Source organism: Microdochium trichocladiopsis (genome assembly GCF_020744255.1).
Source record: "Microdochium trichocladiopsis strain MPI-CAGE-CH-0230 chromosome Unknown B0I36scaffold_6, whole genome shotgun sequence".
NCBI lineage: Eukaryota > Fungi > Ascomycota > Sordariomycetes > Xylariales > Microdochiaceae > Microdochium > Microdochium trichocladiopsis.
The window spans coordinates 609,305-627,256 of NW_025763549.1; the positions used below are offsets into that span (position 1 = coordinate 609,305).

Consider the following 17,952-nt stretch of genomic DNA (forward strand, 5'->3'; position numbering starts at 1 on the left):
GGAGGCCATGATTGTGAATGACCGGTCCGCGAGAGAAACATGGACGCGGATATATGTGCAGCAGGCCATTGTGCTCGTCGCTGGAGAAATCGATCTTCTTGATACACCTCAAGATCTTGGCAAGGTCCCCATAAGCGCTTTTGAGCAAGTTTCTGGCCAATGGGTGCGTCGCGAAACCAAAAGGTCCACTGAGATGCGCCAGCAATAAGCTGGGCACAAACTAAACCCCCCGGCCATTCTGCCTTCAATCTCTAAGAATGAACAGGGTGGACCTGTGGGATGGAAGGGTGCGCGACATGGTTTCATTTCCCTGGGTCTGTTATCTCCGTAGGATGTGGCGGCAATCGAGAAGGGCTTGGCATGGTTGCTGCTTTCACACTATCCCCAATCTAGCTCGCTTGTAACCACGAATTTCTTTGTTCGCACTCCAGTTCTTGTTGTCAAGAACACAAGCTAGAATGCAAGCTAATACCTGTCCTACTGATGCGTCATTAGTGCTGTCCAAGGCAGATGTATGGCACAGCCACCCCCACCCCGTGCGGCTGAGTGGTGGCCGTCTTTCTCTCCGTCTCTCGCGCTCGTGTCAGTGTTTTCCGTCCTCCCAAGGTAGCTAGCTATCATCGGGCGAAGCGACGCGAGACAGAAACATCTATCAGTCGCAGTCAAGACCGATGGCGTCCATCTGCGACTATGTGCCTCCCGAGTGGTTCGATATGACAGGCCGCGAACGACAGGGCGTCGGCACAACGTTTCCCTACTTCCCCGACCTCTACAACGGAGCATCCGACTACTACGGTCCAGGCACCTTGTTAGCCTGGTTTCTCCTTCTCGCCTCCTTCACTCTGACCTCTTTGTTCTGGCCAATCACAGTTCAAGGACGTTCGAAGGTACGGCAGCCAAGAATCACAGCAGACTTGATGGCTCTACTGTTTTACGTCATCTTTGCGGCGACGGACTTGCTGATTCAGACCGTCGGCATTCTGGGATTGCAAGGCCGCGCAAAAGCCCTCCTTTGCCTGCGGTACCCACACTTCAAGATCTGGCAGTCTGGACTTCCACAACTGGACAGAGATGACAGCGACGGCGATACCAGTCCGCTCCCATCACTCGGCGACATGTCGCCTGAGCTTGTGGAGTACGGCCAACGTATCGTCGCACTCACCGGCCCCTTGGCCGTCTGCTGCCTCTTCGTCGCGGTCGCTTTTGTGTGGTACCACATCTGGGACCAGCAGTGCAGAACGACAACCTCGACAAGACAGTCTCCAGGAGGGACCACGGTCGTGAAGTGGGAGCCGAACATGTGGCTCATGCGGCTTGTCGTTGGCGTCATCGGATACGTCTTGATCGTTTTGTCCGTCCATTACATCAATCTGGGCGCCGACGGCTTCGGCGAGAGCTGCATTCTCGCTATCCTCGAATTCGTCTGGCCTTTCTACTTTACCCTTAACTGCTTGTTCCCCTTACTCCTCCTCGTGTCATGCAGCACTCTCGCATGGGGAGCCTATTCCTGCGCCATCGCGGCCATGGCGTTGCTCTCCCCCAACACGAGCTCGAACACGATAGTGCAGCCAGCACGGGCGTGGGGCTTCGCGCTGTTCGTCGGCCCTGGCATGACCATTGTCGCAGTGTCCGGGATCTATACGGGCGTGACCATGACCAATGCCACGCTGCTCACAGATCTGGGAAAGCCTCTGGCGGAAAGGGGCCAACTCGGATCGCTTCTTGCCGGTATAGCTACCACGACGTTTTCCGTGTATGAAGCTTTCATAAGGAGATGCCTCGGATGAGAAGGCAGCGGGCCCTAGCACGGACAGCTGAGGACTTGGCAAGTCTCCTTCCGACGTAGGAGGACATCCATAGACCTTGAGATCATGGTGTTCTGCATTTTGCATCATCACGAAGCCTTGTCTTAGGCATAGCTGTGCATATACGGCTGGCTTCACTTTTGGGATTCCCGTGTCATTGTTGAACCATTGGAGCGTTAGCGTTAGCGAATCTTCCTCATTCTCGATGATTCTTAGATTATAGTCGTAGCCAAGGTTTTCGTCCGTGAAAGGGAATATTATTGAAGACAGTGTGGCAGAACGAGGTCAAGCTCGCTCCAAGCCGGCCGTCTTGCTCAGTCAGTTTTGCAAGATTTTGCTTATAAGCTATCTTCCGGGGTGTACATGTTCTTGAGGGTTACGTGCAGCAACACGGCGCAGATCCCCCGCATCTTGTTTGTGGAGTTGACTGGAAAGCGCTCCAATCGGAGCGGTCGTGTAGGGTTGCATCCGGCATTTGCGAGCATCTAGATGTGCCTTCACCATGGTGCAAGATTTCAACGCGGGGAACGCAGATCATTCAAGACTGGCTAAATAGAGCCATATTTAGCCGCTGGAAGTCCCGTCATTGGGGGTCACTGCGGCCGTCCGTGCCTTGTATAAAGAAGCATTGCATCTGACCATCGTTTCCACAAAGCGAAAAACCACTGTGACCCTCCTCGTGCCACATCGTGTCTTTGCAAAGTGTCAACCATGAGACTCTCTCAAAATCCTGTCAGGCACTACCTGTCTATTCTCTTGGTACCGCTCCTCACCGCCGCTGTGGTTCATGCCTTTACGAACCCTATCCGCCAGATCAACGGCAGTGACCCGCACATGACCTACCATAACGGGCAGTACTACCTGACCGCGACATCATGGAACGACGTCCAGCTCACAGCAGCTTCGACCATTGAGGGTCTAAAGACTGCAACACCCGTGGCCATCTACTCAGATAGGTCTAACCCGCGACGCGCGAGGAACTGGTGGGCGCCGGAGCTGCATTTCGTGCAGGACCGGTGGTACATCTACTTCACCACGAGCATTGACGATCCAGACTGGGCGGTCATGCTGCCGACACTGACGCAGTGGGTCCTCGGGGGCCCAAGCGGTGCCAATGCGAACCCGCTGGTCGGGGAGACCAATGCGCAGTGGGAGTTCTTGGGGATGATCCGGCCAGAGAATTACCAGGGCGGCATGCTGGACGGTGTGAGTGCATGTCCTTCTGGCACGGTGATACCCAATTCTTTTGATAAGCATGATGCTGACGCCTGAGAAAACCCCATGCAGACGATATACAACATCAACGGCCAAGACTATTTCATCGTATGAAATCCCTTTTCTTTTCACTCATAACCATCAAGCATATCGACAAAACACTGACAAGAACCCCCTGATAAGTTCTCCTCCGTCAATGGCACCGCCTCGCCCAACGGCGCCTCCCTGTGGATATCCAAGCTCCTGAGCCCTACAACAGTCAGCCCAGCCACGCTGATCGCCTACCCGCAATACCCATGGGAGAACAACTCGTCCGCCGTCCTCGAGGGCCCGCAGGGCATCCGCTCCCCCGTGACGGGCGACACCTATCTCGTCTACTCGGCCAACGACTGCAACACGCCCGACTACAAGCTCGGCACGCTGCGGCTCGTCGCGGAGGACGCGGACCCTTTGCTCCCGGAGTCCTGGGAGAAGCTTCCCGAGCCCTTGTTGGTGACCGACGTGGGCCGGGGGATCTTTGGCCCCGGGCATAATGGGTTCTTCAAGAGCCCTGATGGCACGCAGGACTGGATCGCGTACCATGCAAATCGGAACGCGAGCGGCCGGTGCAATGCGTACCGGCAGACGTTTGTGCAGCAGGTGCTGTGGGACACGGAGGATGGGAGTCCGAGACTTAGTCCCCCGGTGCCGCCTGGCGAGGAAATCGAGGAGCCCAGTGGGACCGGCGGAGGTAACGGTGGAGGAGGAGGATGCCGCGCAAGAAGGAGGGGTTTGTGGTAGTGTTTACTTTGACTCTTGAAAGCTGGCGTGTTTTAAGACGCTTTGACGGACAACAACAACAGTAGCCAAAAGTCCTGCGACTCCGGACAAGCTCTCGCTATTATAAAAGAGAAGACTGCTAACTAAGCATCGCCACCTATTGTACTCAAGCTGATCATCTCCCCCTGCAGGCCCAAACAAAGCCCCGCCTCGTTCATGTCTTGTCCATGGGTATATTGGTGCTCTTGGCTCAGCAACTCAATCTATGTATTCCTTTTTACACTTCTATATCGAAGCTCTGCCCAACAGTGAATGCCAGTGTCTCCAAAACGCTGACAGACGAGTTCCCCACAAACAGCACATACTCGCCCGCATCCACCGACCACTTGTGCTTCGCCACATTCCAGTACGACAGTGCCCGCGCACGAAACCAGACTCGCACCTCCATAGACTCACCAGGCGCCAGTCTGGCCTTGGAGAACCCAGCGAGCTCCTTCTTCGGCCTGCTTAGTGAAGGGTTGACAGCCCCGACATAGACCTGGACGACCTCTGCGCCGGACATTCTGCCAGTATTCGTGACTCTGGCTGTGACCCGAATGGTAGAGGACGCATCACCCCTAGTAGTGTTTGTGTCTACGAGGCGAATGTCGGCAATCTCGAAAGTCGTGTAGGAAAGACCGTAGCCAAAGGGGTAGAGCACATCGTCCGGATGGTCAATGTAGTGCCGGTATCCCATAAAGACGCCCTCCTCGTAGTTGACGATCCTCTTGTCCAGATCCCCGGGGAAATTGCCATATGTCGGAGCCACCTCGATGCTCCTGGGGAATGTGATGGGTAGTTTCCCGCCCGGCGAGACCCGGCCGAAGAGCACGTCTGCAATGGCATATCCAGCCTCTTGGCCCGGGAACCACGTCTGCAGCACTGCATCGACGTCGTCAATCCAGGGCATCGCGATGGGCGACCCCGTCGAGTTGACCACAATCACCTTCTTTTCTTCCCCGCGTGTCCTCCTGGCCGCAACAGCAACACTGCCAATCAACCGGTCCAATGACCCGTCCTTGGGCAAGTTCATCGACGGCCGGTCGCACCCCTCCGTCTCCCACGTGGGGGTGTGTCCGACAAAGACAATACTGACGTCCGCCTGCTCCGCCGCGGCCTCGGCGTCAGGCAACAGCACGACATCGCGCTCCTCCTGCTCCATGAAGCCCAGGGTGACGCCGATCACGCCCTGCGCGAAGACGGACACGCCCGCGCCCAGCGCAGGCAGCGCCTCGATCTCGATGGCGTACCGCCGGCCCGCGACAAAGTCGTGCCGCGCGACCTCGTCCTCGGCGGTGCTGAGCATGTACGCCATGACGTCCGGCGCCGCGCCGCGGGCCTGGAACACGACCCTGCCGTCGATCTTGACCGTGCTGTTGCCCACGGTCGTGAAGCTGATGTAGTGCCTGCCCGTGACCGCCGGCGTGAAAGTGCCCGTGAGCACCACGCGGGTGGCAGTACGGTGCTCGCGAGACACAAAGGTTGCCGAAGGGGATGTGTATATCAGCGGGTCGTCCTCTGCGCGCGTGGGCAGGCTGACGCGGACCGTGAGGCCCGGGTTGCCCGCCTCGTCGACGATCGAGTGAGATAGCACGGGCAGGTTGCGGATGATGCGCGCCCCCTCGACGTAGCTGATTTTGACGTCGGCGTCGGCGAGAAGCTCGGTGATGGCGTCAAAGGGAGTGATCCTGCGGTGGCTGTTGACCTTGGCGGAGCCGCCGCCGTGACCGAGATATTCTTTGGCCATGCCGATCAGGGCGACCGACTTGATGCCTGGATTTTTCGTGCTGAGCGGTAGTATGTTGTGCTCGTTCCGGAGGAGAACCATCCCGTCGGCGCTGACCTGCCGTATCAACTCCCTGGTCTCTGGCAAATCGTGGGCTCGCTCATCTGGTATCGTAGGGTCGGCAAACTTGCCCGCGCGGTGAACCATCTCCAGTACCCTCTTAGCACTCGTGTTGATCATTTCTTCTGTCAGCCCAGCCTCGGCCGTCTCCAGCGCCTTGATCACATCGGCAACCTTCCTCTGCAGACTCGGCCCTGGCATCTCCAAATCCATGCCCGCGGCAAGTGAAGCGGCCGTGCTGTTCGTGCCGCCCCAATCACTCAGCACGACGCCTTTAAATCCCCACTCCTTTCTCAACACGTCCTCCAGCAGCCCTTTATGCTCGTCCGCATGCATCCCTCCGACGAGGTTATAGCTCGTCATCACGCACCATGGCCGGGCCTCTTTCACGGCAATCTCAAACGGCCGGAGATACAGCTCCCTCAGCGTGCGCTCGTCGACTCGCACGTCCATGGTATATCGAAATGTGTCCTCCTCGTTGAGCGCAAAGTGCTTCAAGCTCGCGCCGACCCGCCCGCTCCACTGGAGACCCAAGATGTACCAGTATGCCAGCGTCCCCGCGAGGAACGGGTCCTCGCTGAAAGCCTCAAAGTTACGCCCGCCGCGCGGATCGCGGTGCATGCACACTGTCGGCGCGAGCAGCACGCTCGCACCTTTGGTCTTGGCTTCCCTGGACAGGGCGACGCCCACGCGGAACGCGGTGTTCCCGCAGAACGTTGCGGCGAGGGAGACTGCGGCTGGGAAACATGCTGCCTTTGTGCCCGCGTGGAATTGCGCGCCCCGCGCGCCGTTGGGGCCATCGGAGAATTTGAGCGAGGGGATGGAGAGGCGCGGAATTGGCGTTGTGGTCCACCAGTCTGCGCCGGCGAGGAGAGAGATCTTCTCAGGGAGGGTGAGCTGGGCGAGGAGGGCGTCGATGTCGACTGGCGGTGGTCGTCCTGCCGGTGGGTCAATTATCCCATTCATTGTGGGATTGTGGATGGGAGGTACGGAGCTTGGCAACGTGTTGAGGGCGACGGCGATTTGTAAGCTGTTTCGTGAGCTGATTTCTAGATCACCTCGGTGCTGCATGTTCCCAGGTGTTTGTTTGCCCGCAATGTCGTCCATCGGCTGTGCGACATTGTGCGTGTGTAAAATAGTGGTTTCTAGCCGTGGAATAAGCCCATCAAGCTTGTCCGGAGTCGTGACCATGTAAACCCCACATCCGACGGGAGACAAGCCAGCTGTTCACGGTCATGCAGACTCCATGACATTGGCGCAAGCGTTACTCCACCGTGTTCGGCTCCGGACGTGCATCTCACGACCCGAGGGGCCGCAGCTCTCACGATCGTGATCGTCAGCTAACTAGGAGCACGGGGCGACATGCCCTGCTCCGGCCTGCCTCCTCCGTCGGCTCGTTTCCGAAGGTGCAACCGTCAAGCAGGAATCAGCCTTTGGATCTACAAGTCCAGCGACGAGGGGGCCCATGGGGTAATTTTGCCCGGGGGCCTTGGCGAGCGCTCGAGCCCAGTCTAATTTTCAACCCTTGACCACCCCGGTCTATATTCCCCGCATCAAGCTTCCGAGGTGACCGAAGATGGGGCGCGGGCATCCGAGCTGATTCGGAGCCATCCGACTAGTACTTGTGCAAATTGCATGAATAATTTTGGTGGCTTATGCAACATGTCTGGTCCTAATACCAGCTTCCAGCGGACCGCCGTACCACAACAAACCGGTGGTTTTCGACAGAAGCTTGCTGCAATTAGTGCCAAGGCGTTAAAACAGTAGACACTGAACTTTCCGAGATTGCCCTGTGCCCGGGCTTCACACAATCTTTGTACTTGGCGGCAGCTTGTATCCTCCAGTCTCTGCGAGAAACTGTCCAAATTTGGCCATTGCCTCCGCCAGGTCCTGTCCTAGCCACTCGTTCACGACCGACTTTTGCGTATACTCGAGCTCCCGCAGGAACCTGCCAGCAACCTAGCATAGCATAAACAATCAGCATAGAGTCGGTCGGCCCTGGTACTGATGAACAATGGCTTACCAGACAGCATGTCCCTCTCCTTGCCGGGTCAACCGCTGCATACATGATGGCGGAGCCCACCATCTCGGGGGTGTTCGCCTCGAGACCGGCCTCCTTGATGCTGTCGCCAAACCCCGCGGTGATGTACGTTGGCGTGTAGCTCGGGGCAATCGAGTTGACACGGATGCCTAGGGATGCGGCTTTCGCCTGGGACGCCCGCACGAGGCCGACAGTGCCGTGTTTTGAGGCTATGTATGCCACGTTGCCGGTGGTACCAAAGTAGCCTGACGTCGAGGAGACGAGGACTATTGAGCCCTTGTCGCCGCCAGGCGACGAAGGCTGGTTTTGGGCGAGGTAGTGAAGGCCAAGCCGAAGTGCTATGATTCCCACTTGTGATTAACATTACCGCTTGTCTCGCCAGCCAATCTCGCAGGACTCACTGTTCAAGGTGCCCTTGAGGTTCACGTCCAAGACTTTGACCGCCTCTGACGACTCGAGCGGGTCGCCGTGCTCGTCGACCTCGACGTCTAGTACAGTGTTGCTCTCCATGATGCCCGCGTTGGCGACGACGATGTCTATCCCGCCGAACTTGGCGACGCCCTGCTTGAAGACATTGCGCAGCTGGGCCCAGTCGGTGATGCTGCCGGGGACGAAGATGGCCTTGTCCGGGTGGGCGAGGGTTGTGATAAGCTCCTCGGCGGACTCGCGCAGAAACGGAAGGTCGGTGATGACGACGTTGGCGCCGTGCTTGTTGAGGAGGGCGGCCGTGGCGGCACCGATGCCCCTGGCCGACCCTGTGATGAGAGCCGTTTTGCCCTGGACGTTGGCCAGGAGGTCTGGTGATTGTTGCATCTGGTGGTGCATGTCTGTATTGGTTCGCTCACTTGCGGAGCAGCGGAATGGCCGATGGCTTGGTGTTGCGTTCACTTTTTCTATGCACCAAGCAGTGATTTGAGCAGCCAGAGACGAGCCATAGAGTTGCTCAGCGAGTGGTGGGAGATCATAATCGATCAGCCAGATCAGTGACGCCAGTGCCGGGCGGAGTGGTGCAAGTCGCCCCGGGTGGCGCCTTCCCCAACTGGAGACAGAAATGAGTTGGTGTCAACTATGGAAGACGCCTTAAGGTACGTAGTGACAAGGCACCACCTGGGCCCGCCCGCTTTCTCCTCCGCATACGGATGTAAGCTGCGAGGCGGGGAAGCCACCCCGCGGCCCGCCTTCCACGTCAGGGTTGTTAGTCAGACCCAAACCTTGGGCGGCAAGTATCTTACGAGCACTACAACCTGGAACTCCCTCCTCAAGCGTACTCGAATAGAAAGACAATCTCCTGGCATCAACTCCTGGCCTTGTCGTTATCATCTCTCCATCCTGCAACACGCCATCTCACATCACATCACATCACATCACATCACATCACAGCAGCAATTACAATGGCTCCGTCTACACTTCTTCCCGCAGAGGCTGACAGGCCGCCCATTTTTGACCTGTTTGACACTCTCAAGGACTCTTTCATAGGCACCCAACTCGGCCACGACCGCTGGTACATGCTCGCCGTAGCCGCCATTGTCGGCGGCAATGACCCGGAGCGCTGCGACCAGTTGTACCTCTACCTCGCCACCCAACCGCAGTTCCAGACCCCGGACCAGCGACGGGGCATGGTGCGCCGCCTGCGGGAGGCGCTCTTCAAGGTCATCTGCCTCGTCGGGGTCTGCAAGCCCCTCGAGGCCATCATCGCGATCAACCAGGTCGAGCGGGACGAAGACAAAGACACGGGTAGCCCCCCGACGCGGGAAGGGTGGCAGTGCGACGAGGCCAACCTGGAGCGGGGGATGGGGTGGATGAAGAAGATCTACACGGGCAACCTGGACAGCACGCTCGACCTGTTCAAGGACCACCCGGACTTCTCGTGGGTCAGCAGGCACATCACGTACGGCCTGTACCTGAGCGATCGGCAGGTGCTGGACGACCTGGACACGGAGATTGTGGTGTTTTGCGGCATCATGATCCAGAACCTGCGGACCGAGACGCACTGGCACATCCGCGGCATCCAGCGACTCGGGGTCAGCAAGGAGGATGTGCAGGTGCTGTGGGACGACGTGCACAAGGTGGCAGAGTTCTTTGGGATGAGACTCAACAGGGTGCCCACTGTCGAGTCGGTGCAGTATGATGTGTGAGGGACGAGAGAGAGAGAGTGCCAACGACGCAGCAGATCATGCGTGCCTCTACCTATCGTCGACTTTGACCGTCCAAGATTTCCCGAGCGCGCTGGCCTGTGGATTCGTGAGACGATGTGCCAGAGCCATCACCACCTGGGCAGTAATATCTGGTCAGCTGTTTTATACTCTGGTAAGAATGATGTAAGCCCAGATGCATTCTTTCGGATCACTTGAGGACGAGGCGGTGGACGGGTACGTACCTTAGTTGAAAAGTGGACCCGAAACATTGTGGTGTCACCGGCGGAGCTGCAGACTTTTCCCCGGCACGCACCACTTCTGCTGGACGCCCGCGAACCATCACCTGCCATTACGCTGCCTTGCAGACAGGGCAACTTCTACACACACACAAGGGCCCTTGCTGGAGCCATCCAGAGCTTGGATCGGGGGCCCCAGTTCCTTCCGAAGCCACACGCTTCTGCTTCCATGTCGGAGCCTCCCGCTCGCCGGCCCCGTGAGGACGACGACAGCGATCCGGCCGGGGCCCAGCAGGACGGCTCCAGCAAGAAGCCACGCATCTTTGTGGCTCGCCAGGTCTGTGCATATTTTGGGTTCCCATGCACAATTCCTGTGCCAGGATGTGCTGACTTTTTGTGCCATGATACCAGGCATGTGAGCGCTGCCGGCTGAAAAAGACCCGGTGTGACGAGGACTACCCGTGCAGTCTATGCAAGGCTCTTGGCCTGGAGTGCAAGTATGCCGACCGAAAGGCCACTCGGTATGTGTTCTTCTCTTCTCAGCAACACCCCACTTTGAGAGACGACTCCGGATCATCTGCTCACCACTGTATGCCCGTAGCAATGAGGCTTCCTTCAGCACCGTGCTGAGCTACCTGGCTCGCATCGAGTCAAAGGTCGAGCAAATATCAGCAAAGCCGGCCCATCCACAACCTCATATCGAGCCCTGGCAGAGCCCGAGTGCCGCGCCCAGTCCCGGACATGTCGGACCCATCACGCCTCGTGGACTCGTCACCGCATACGGGCCTGACGATGGCAGTCGACACCATCAGGCGGGTTCCCACCAGAGACATTATCGTAACAGCCTCCCCTTGAACCCTCGACCATCAGAGAGTCCAGCCGCCGTGGGCGCAACCCCGGACACGGTCTCGGACACAATTTCGCATCCTCCACAGACAACACCCATATCTTTCAGTGCACACAAGGTCTTACAATGGCCAGCAGTATCGGCGCTAATGCCACCCGAAGTCGCATCAATATGTCGTGATCATGGCACTGGGTATGTATCGATTCTTGAGGGGAAACGTCCACCTGTGCCGCTGCCCAGCTCGCTCAGCCGCCAGAGCGTGGACTTTGGCAGCATGTCGGCTCGGATCGGGAACGGCGAGGAGCAACCCCTATCTAGGCTCAGCGTGTCCATCATCACCACACTCTGCGACGCCTACTTCGCGACCTTCCATCTCGCCCACCCCATCCTAGATCGCAGTGTGTTCTCGCACCACACCTTATCCGTGGCCATACAGCGCGGCTTCGACTACGATCTAGAGAGCTGCGTGGTGCTTACAGTCATGGCCCTGGGCTGCTGGGGCATCCGCGCTTCACGAGAAGCCGGATTTGCGGCGTCAACGCCGAGAACGACACACTACCTCGATGATCCCAGTCTCGAGCAGTACCTCGGCCATGGAGGCAGAGACGGCATCCCGGGACTGACATTCTTCAATGAGTCGAGAAAGCGGATTGGGTTCCTCAGGAACGACAGCAGCATGCAGGACTGTCAGTTCCACTTGCTGAATGGGTGGGTCTCGCCTGTTGCATCGTACTCCTGTACAGGGTGCTGATATCGTGCGACGTAGGTTGTTCTACGCGCAGCTGGTCCGACCAATGGACTGGTACTACTGTATTGGGAGAGCTGCAGTATGCTGTATCACTTTCTGGGAGTGGTGAGTGTCCATAATTGACCCATCGCCGTGCCACAACTGACGATATTCCGCCGCGAAGTCACTCCGCCGACTGCGACGACTGGGCACGGGACATGCAGTCCCGCTTGTTCTGGATCACCGTCATGGCCGAGTCTGTCCTGGCAGACGAGCTTTCCTTGTCCACCAGTCGACTAGCGCAGCTGCAAGAGAAGGTGCCGCTGCCAAAATTCGTCAAGCTCGAGCGCAATCCTTTCTTGCCCGTGGTCGAACACTACCACGATTATAGCATGACTTCACAAGGTGGTAGTGCTTCGGCTCATGGCATTAGTCGTGGCAGTGACGACGCCGAAGCAGACGATCTGTTCTACAACTATCACTTCCTGTCGCAGATTGCGCATCGAATCCTGCTCACCAGAATGAAGGACAGTCTCTACTACTCATGTAAGATGGCTGTATGCTCCGCTGGTACTGAGTCTCGCTGACAAGGAACTGCTTGTGTGCAGCACCTACGGGGAATTACCCTCCAGCCACGCTCGAGGACGAGTTGAATCACCAGCATCAGCAATGGCGAAGTCAACTCCCGCCTGCCTTGCGCTTCACAGAGGAGGACGCCATCCCTCCACAGTCGGCGCCGCGGGATATTCTGGTTGTGGCATGGCTTAGGTCACGATTCGTAGTGGCAAAGATCCATCTCGCCCGGCCGTTCTTGTGAGTCGTCGATACCTTCTATCTGGCGGAGCAGGAAAGTAACGTAGCTTACCCAAACCTCGAAACAGACACAAAGTCTTGAGCCGACCAGATCTCCGCACTGCCGCTGATATCATACGCTGCCACGAGATCTTCAAGGACTTCCTGCAGTGGGGTTCCGTGCTGGAAGTCATCCTGCTCATGAAGAACTGCCTGCCCCTTAGATTTAGCCTGGCCGCACAGTACGTATAACTTATTTTCCCCGATAACTCACATACAACACTTGGACGGGAGAGAAATCAAACTAACGTGGACTCCTCTCACCGCACGGCGCAGACTATTCGGTCAGCTCCTCATCCTCTACGCGTTCAAGAACAACGAGGACCCGTCCCTCGCGGACGCCCTGCCGCAGGGATACCAGTCGTGGTGCACGTTCGTGGTCAACATGCTCGACGAGTGCGCGCCGCTGAGCCCCGCGCTCGCGAGGGACGCGCAGATCGCGGCCGTGCTGTACCCAAGGCTCGTGGAGGGCGGTATGGGTGCTGTTGGCGTTGGTTCGTGACACTCTTCTCGGTGGGGATAATAATGGTGGTGGTGGATATGGATTATATGGATTAGAAGGGGATGACGTACTGCTACCTGGACTAGTACCGTCAACTAATGTGCTGGTGGGAGAAAAAGTGCTTGCTGAGCGTCTAATTAAGGAAACAGCGAGCTATTTTTGTAATTGCCTACGCACAAAAGGAAAGGAAATAACGAAAGATACAAGGTGAGCACCCACGCGCCGTTGATTCTGGCTCCCAAGGAGCACGAAGTTAGTTGCTCAGAATACTCCCAATACATCCCAGATGGACCATCTACTACTGCTGGCTTTTTGCTCCACGCCAACAGAAAAAAACAGAAATCAACCCTGGAACTGCAACGGGATCACGCAGAAACCACCACCAGGAGGACACTTGGACGGCTTGACGCAGGCCTGCGAGAGATGCCACGTGCTGTCGGGCTCGCAGATGAGCTGGAAGATCGCGAATCACATAGAAACACGACGTCAGCTTCGCTTCTCTTCTCCTCTCTTCTCTCTTCGCTCTTGTCTTTCATTCTTGCATAAAATCTCTGGCGTATCAGAGAAGATGAAAAAAAAAAAAAACTCACCGAATGCTGCCCGTCAGCGCTGCAGTCCTGCTGGACCGCGTTGTTTGCGTCAAATGCGCACGGGCCGCCGAGGGTCGCGACTGCCGCAGCCCCGGTGGCGGTGCTGAGCGCCGTGGCGAGGAGCAGCGTGAGCGCGTTGATGGCGTGCATTGTTCTCTGGGCGCGGCGGTGGCGGCGGCGGCAAGATAGACTTGATGCTACTCTCTGTGTTGCTGTTTGGGGCACGTGGAGTGATTGTGTTGTTTTCTTTTCTTTTGTTGGTTGGCTGGTGGTCTTTGATGGGGAAGGGGGAGAGAGAGGCTTGGGTGGGTGGAAAGGGGGTTGGCGTGGTGTGGCGTTGCGCAGTCTTATGTACCGTACGAACAAGGTTAAATGAGTTGGAGTCGAGGTTTCTCGCACGGTCTCAATTTGCGAAGTGGGAGCCACGATATTACGCACCTATGCAACGCCATGGCCACAACGCTCGCAGAGCGCCCTGCATTAAGTTTGCCAGCGAACCACCTGCACAGTTGTCTACGCACGCGTGGGTGCGCCAGATAGATCTTCATCCAGTGTCGACGTGGCCGGAATCAAGCAGCTGGTACAATATGACCATCGCACGGTTTGTTGTCTGGGCAATTGGGAAGGTTCTTCTCAGCATAGTAATTTCATTGAAATCGCCTTCATCTGGGGAGCACAGGGCATTAATTTGTTAAGGTCGGAGTACTGGGAATATCTCGTGGCCAGCCGGCAGATCCGGCTCCATCAGATTGTCAAATCTCAGCGGGCCAACGCTTTCCTGACGCATCCCTGTACAAAAGAGAGGATGTGAAAGGTGTGAGTTGCGCTTTAGCCCAAAATTACCTCCTTCCCTAGGCACCCCAGCTGCCGAAAGGGACATCTGCTGCACCACGTCACAAACCACTCGCGGTGGAGAGAAGGCAGTGTCGGCGGATAGAAGGGTGTCCATTCTTGATTGTTGCTGTATTTCCGCACATGGGGGGCACTGACTGGCAGCAGGGTGTGAGTACGAGAATCTCAAGCAGAAAGTAACTACTTGCCAGGCCTCTCGAAAAGTTATTTCTTCTCTAGGCGATGCAGAACAATTTTCTTTTTCCTTTATTACGCTCTTGAGGCGCAATCTGTTTAAGGGGATTGTAGCCCTGAAACCATGTACGAATTCGATCTCAAGGAGGTAACTGTCTGAAATGTCATCCAAATTTAGGTCTGTTCCTGCGTGCCACACTAGCCCAAATCAGCAATCTGAATCAGCCCCCCGCGCCCGGAAAATTATCTCCGTACAATCGAGAACGACCAAAGTGACGTTATGGCTTGCGCTAGCCTTCTCCATAGCAATACAAGACGCGTGGCTTGCAAGGCTCGAGATGGCTACGTGCAGACTTCGGGATCATTGGGAAATGCTCTACTACGCAGAATTCGTCGTTTATGATCAAGCTGGCCTTGTTGCTCGCCACCCATAGGCTCAGAATCGGCTGATCTGCATGAGACGTCTCGTGCGGCCGCAAGAGATGCACCGCAGTTCATGCCTCTCGTTGACTTGACCGACCTCATTTTCATCGGCCGGTGTGCGTTTGCCTGATCTCCGTAACGCGACTTGCAGGACCATACAAGATCTGGAGTTTTTGGGTACTCGGGCTCTGCGAGAATCCGGGTTCCCCGCAGTCGGCATGGTCGGGTAAGGACAGCCGACTCCGCATTCATTGCGTGGATCTGCGGAATGGGACCTTGGTAAATCCGGGGTAACTGGTCTGCACGGAGGCAAATAATCATTGAGCGTATATTCGTTTCTAGTACTAAAGAGACAGGTGCTTTGTACACGTTTGGACATAACATGCTCTTCCGAGTCCACCGCGCCACTATCATCGCTATATTGATCCGATATACAAGACGATGGCGGTCTCTGAAGCTCATCGGCTCTCTGCCGACCACGATATCGAGAAGCACTCTGCACCGGTCCACGCCGAAGACGTCCACGGTCCCACGGGTGACGTTGAGAATGATGTTGTCACACCGCCGGGATACTTTCGAAGCAAGTTCTTCTTAGGGACGATGGCTGGAATTGGCCTAGGATTGATGGCTGGTGTGGCCGGCTTTGGTTATGCTGCTCCGATTCTTGGCATCATCAATGCGGACATTGGCCCGGTGAGTGTACCTCCGTCAAAAATAGAACGCCCCTCGACCTCATTCTGACGTCTACCATTATGTGGATAGAGTCCAAATGTGGTCTGGGTTGCACTCAGCTATACCCTGACGAGCGCCGTAACCCTGACGATCATCGGACGTGTGAGCGACATTTTCGGCCGGCGATGGGTCTTTGTTGGCGGTGCTGCTCTCGGCATCATTGGGAGCATTGTTTGTGCCACGGCACAGGACGTCAACACACTCATCGGCGGTACAACAATCATTGGCATCGCGGCTGCCACACAGCTTTCGTACTTCTACGTGATGGGAGAGCTTGTGCCCATGAAGTACCGCCTGGCTGGCAACGCCTTCTGCTACCTCTTTTGCATTCCCGGGTCGGGAGTGGCTCCCGTCATCTCCAACGCCTTCATCTTGTACCATCCAAATGTCGGCTGGCGTGCCTGCTACTACGTCCTCATCGCCATCAACACCGCATCGTTTCTGTGCTGGTTCTTCTTCTACCACCCGCCAACGTTCCACATGAAACACGGCGACGACTCAGTGTTCAAGTATATCAAGCGCTTCGACTACCTCGGCACGACCCTGTATACGGGCGGTCTGCTGATCCTGGTCATGGGCTTGAACTGGGGAGGATCTGTCTACCCCTGGGCCTCGAGCTACGTCATCGCCACCATTGTCGTCGGTCTGGTCACGCTCGTCCTCTTTGTCCTGTGGGAGACCTTTGCCAAGCTCAAAGAGCCGCTCGTGCCGATGAACTTGTTCTCCAACTACAGCTGGAACGCCTCCGTGATCCTCACCGGCCTCGGCGCGAGCTCCTACTACGCGTTCGCCATCGTGTGGCCCTCGATGGTGGGCGTGCTGTACGCCGGCGACGACGTCATGGGCGGCGCCTGGCTCTCGTCGTTTGTCGGTCTGTTCGTCACCCTCGGCCAGATCGCTGGCGGTTTCCTCGGCAAGAAGATCGGACACCTCAAGTGGCAGGCGGTCGTCACCATGACGCTCGGCGCCGTCTTCTTCGGCAGCGTGGCGACCTGCGGGCCCGACACGAGGGCGCGGGCCGCGTCGCTGGTCGCCGTGGGCATCTTCTTCGTCGGCTGGACCGAGGGCCTGGCCATCACCATAGTCACCCTCACGGCGCCGAACCAGCACGAGCTCGGCACCAGCGCGGGCGTCGCGGGCTCCATCCGGTTCCTGATCTCGAGCATCGCGTCGACCGTCTACAACGTGGTGCTGTCGAACCGCCTCGCCCAGACCATCCCCGCGTATGTGCCCGCCGCCGTGACAGCTGCGGGCCTGCCCGCGGGCAGTGTGACGGGGTTCATCACGGTACTGACCGGTGGTGGTGGGACTGGGGACTTTGGCAGTGTCCCCGGGGCGAGCGCGGGCGTCATCGCCGCAGGCGTAAGGGCGTACAAGGAGGCAAACGCGGATGCCTACCGGGCTGTGTTCTTCACCAATATCGGCTTCTCCTGCATTGCTATCGTGTGCTGCTTGCTGTTGCCAGAGGTTGACCATCTCATGACGGGCCTTGTCGCGACAAAGCTGCATGAACGTGCCGAGGAGAATGGGAAGCTTGCTCGGTGATCCGGCTTTCAGTCATGTGTAGACTTGTCGACACTAGAACATTTCTGAATCGTTGTTGTAGAGATACAGATGTGTCTGGCTTTTGCGTGACTAGAATTCGCTGGGGCACTGGTATGATCCCGGAGCAATTATTTCATATGAGCAACGAAACTGGCGAGATGAGAAGAACAGAGGTTCAGCAATTCGGCGACAACAACTAGTGGATGGTGACAACTCTGATCTGCCAAGAATGCAGCACAGCCTGATAGATTTGCAGCTACTGCCGCGGAACCTGTCGTTGTTTTGGTTGGGACTGATGTAACAAAGAATTAAAGCCTGGCTCGCGCTATGGTTCGAGCACTGGCAAATGTCCATACCTATATTCTCCCCATTTCGCATCTAACAGATACAAGACATACCTAGAGTTAGTGGTTGGGTTGTCTGGGCCAGGCTTAGCGGGGAGGCAGACTGTTGGGAGTAGTGCCTGCCTCGAACCTTGCACAAATGTTGGGCACTAAAAATGGTTGTATGCTAGACTGGCCGCGACGGGGTTCGTCTACAGTAAGGAGCCTCATTTCGGCTTGTGGGCCGCATTCTTTGCCGATTCACCCGGATGAGGGTTCTGGCAAGTGGGCCAGAAAACGCGGATCCGA

At 57.0% G+C, this 17,952-nt stretch overlaps 8 protein-coding genes across 8 annotated transcripts; 5 read left to right on the plus strand and 3 right to left on the minus strand.

Moving 5' to 3' along the window:
• The first annotated feature begins 574 nt into the window (after positions 1–574).
• On the plus strand, positions 575–2,102 carry B0I36DRAFT_324791 (uncharacterized protein). The gene has a single exon (XM_046154160.1). It carries the CDS (start codon positions 672–674, stop codon positions 1,785–1,787), a length of 1,116 nt encoding a protein of 371 aa, XP_046011254.1. The 5' UTR covers positions 575–671; the 3' UTR covers positions 1,788–2,102.
• A 414-nt stretch (positions 2,103–2,516) lies between these two features.
• B0I36DRAFT_244964 (glycosyl hydrolase) lies at positions 2,517–3,800 on the plus strand (the record flags this gene model as incomplete). The annotated part of the gene is made up of 3 exons (XM_046150107.1): positions 2,517–3,011; positions 3,093–3,128; positions 3,204–3,800. The coding sequence occupies 3 exons, from the start codon at positions 2,517–2,519 to the stop codon at positions 3,798–3,800; spliced, it is 1,128 nt and encodes a 375-aa protein (XP_046011255.1).
• Positions 3,801–4,056: 256 nt separating this feature from the next.
• On the minus strand, positions 4,057–6,630 carry B0I36DRAFT_245932 (glycoside hydrolase superfamily; the record flags this gene model as incomplete). Its single annotated transcript, XM_046150195.1, has 1 exon — positions 4,057–6,630. One exon carries the CDS (start codon positions 6,628–6,630, stop codon positions 4,057–4,059), a length of 2,574 nt encoding a protein of 857 aa, XP_046011256.1.
• Positions 6,631–7,288: 658 nt separating this feature from the next.
• Positions 7,289–8,695, minus strand: B0I36DRAFT_422797 (uncharacterized protein). Its single transcript, XM_046162221.1, has 3 exons — positions 8,107–8,695; positions 7,688–8,043; positions 7,289–7,623 (listed from the first exon to the last, which is right to left on the minus strand). Exons 1-3 carry the CDS (start codon positions 8,528–8,530, stop codon positions 7,468–7,470), a joined length of 936 nt encoding a protein of 311 aa, XP_046011257.1. The 5' UTR covers positions 8,531–8,695; the 3' UTR covers positions 7,289–7,467.
• A 365-nt stretch (positions 8,696–9,060) lies between these two features.
• B0I36DRAFT_324796 (uncharacterized protein) lies at positions 9,061–10,149 on the plus strand. The gene has a single exon (XM_046154161.1). It carries the CDS (start codon positions 9,097–9,099, stop codon positions 9,838–9,840), a length of 744 nt encoding a protein of 247 aa, XP_046011258.1. The 5' UTR covers positions 9,061–9,096; the 3' UTR covers positions 9,841–10,149.
• Positions 10,150–10,158: 9 nt separating this feature from the next.
• Positions 10,159–13,017, plus strand: B0I36DRAFT_422799 (uncharacterized protein). Its single transcript, XM_046162222.1, has 8 exons — positions 10,159–10,413; positions 10,488–10,597; positions 10,678–11,631; positions 11,690–11,776; positions 11,835–12,196; positions 12,259–12,463; positions 12,532–12,684; positions 12,779–13,017. Exons 1-8 carry the CDS (start codon positions 10,306–10,308, stop codon positions 13,002–13,004), a joined length of 2,205 nt encoding a protein of 734 aa, XP_046011259.1. The 5' UTR covers positions 10,159–10,305; the 3' UTR covers positions 13,005–13,017.
• A 329-nt stretch (positions 13,018–13,346) lies between these two features.
• Positions 13,347–13,744, minus strand: B0I36DRAFT_363577 (uncharacterized protein; the record flags this gene model as incomplete). The annotated part of the gene is made up of 2 exons (XM_046158826.1): positions 13,347–13,457; positions 13,595–13,744. 2 exons carry the CDS (start codon positions 13,742–13,744, stop codon positions 13,347–13,349), a joined length of 261 nt encoding a protein of 86 aa, XP_046011260.1.
• Positions 13,745–15,484: 1,740 nt separating this feature from the next.
• On the plus strand, positions 15,485–17,320 carry B0I36DRAFT_244429 (fungal trichothecene efflux pump-domain-containing protein; the record flags this gene model as incomplete). The annotated part of the gene is made up of 3 exons (XM_046150058.1): positions 15,485–15,676; positions 15,806–16,126; positions 16,295–17,320. The coding sequence occupies 3 exons, from the start codon at positions 15,485–15,487 to the stop codon at positions 17,318–17,320; spliced, it is 1,539 nt and encodes a 512-aa protein (XP_046011261.1).
• Positions 17,321–17,952: the final 632 nt, after the last annotated feature.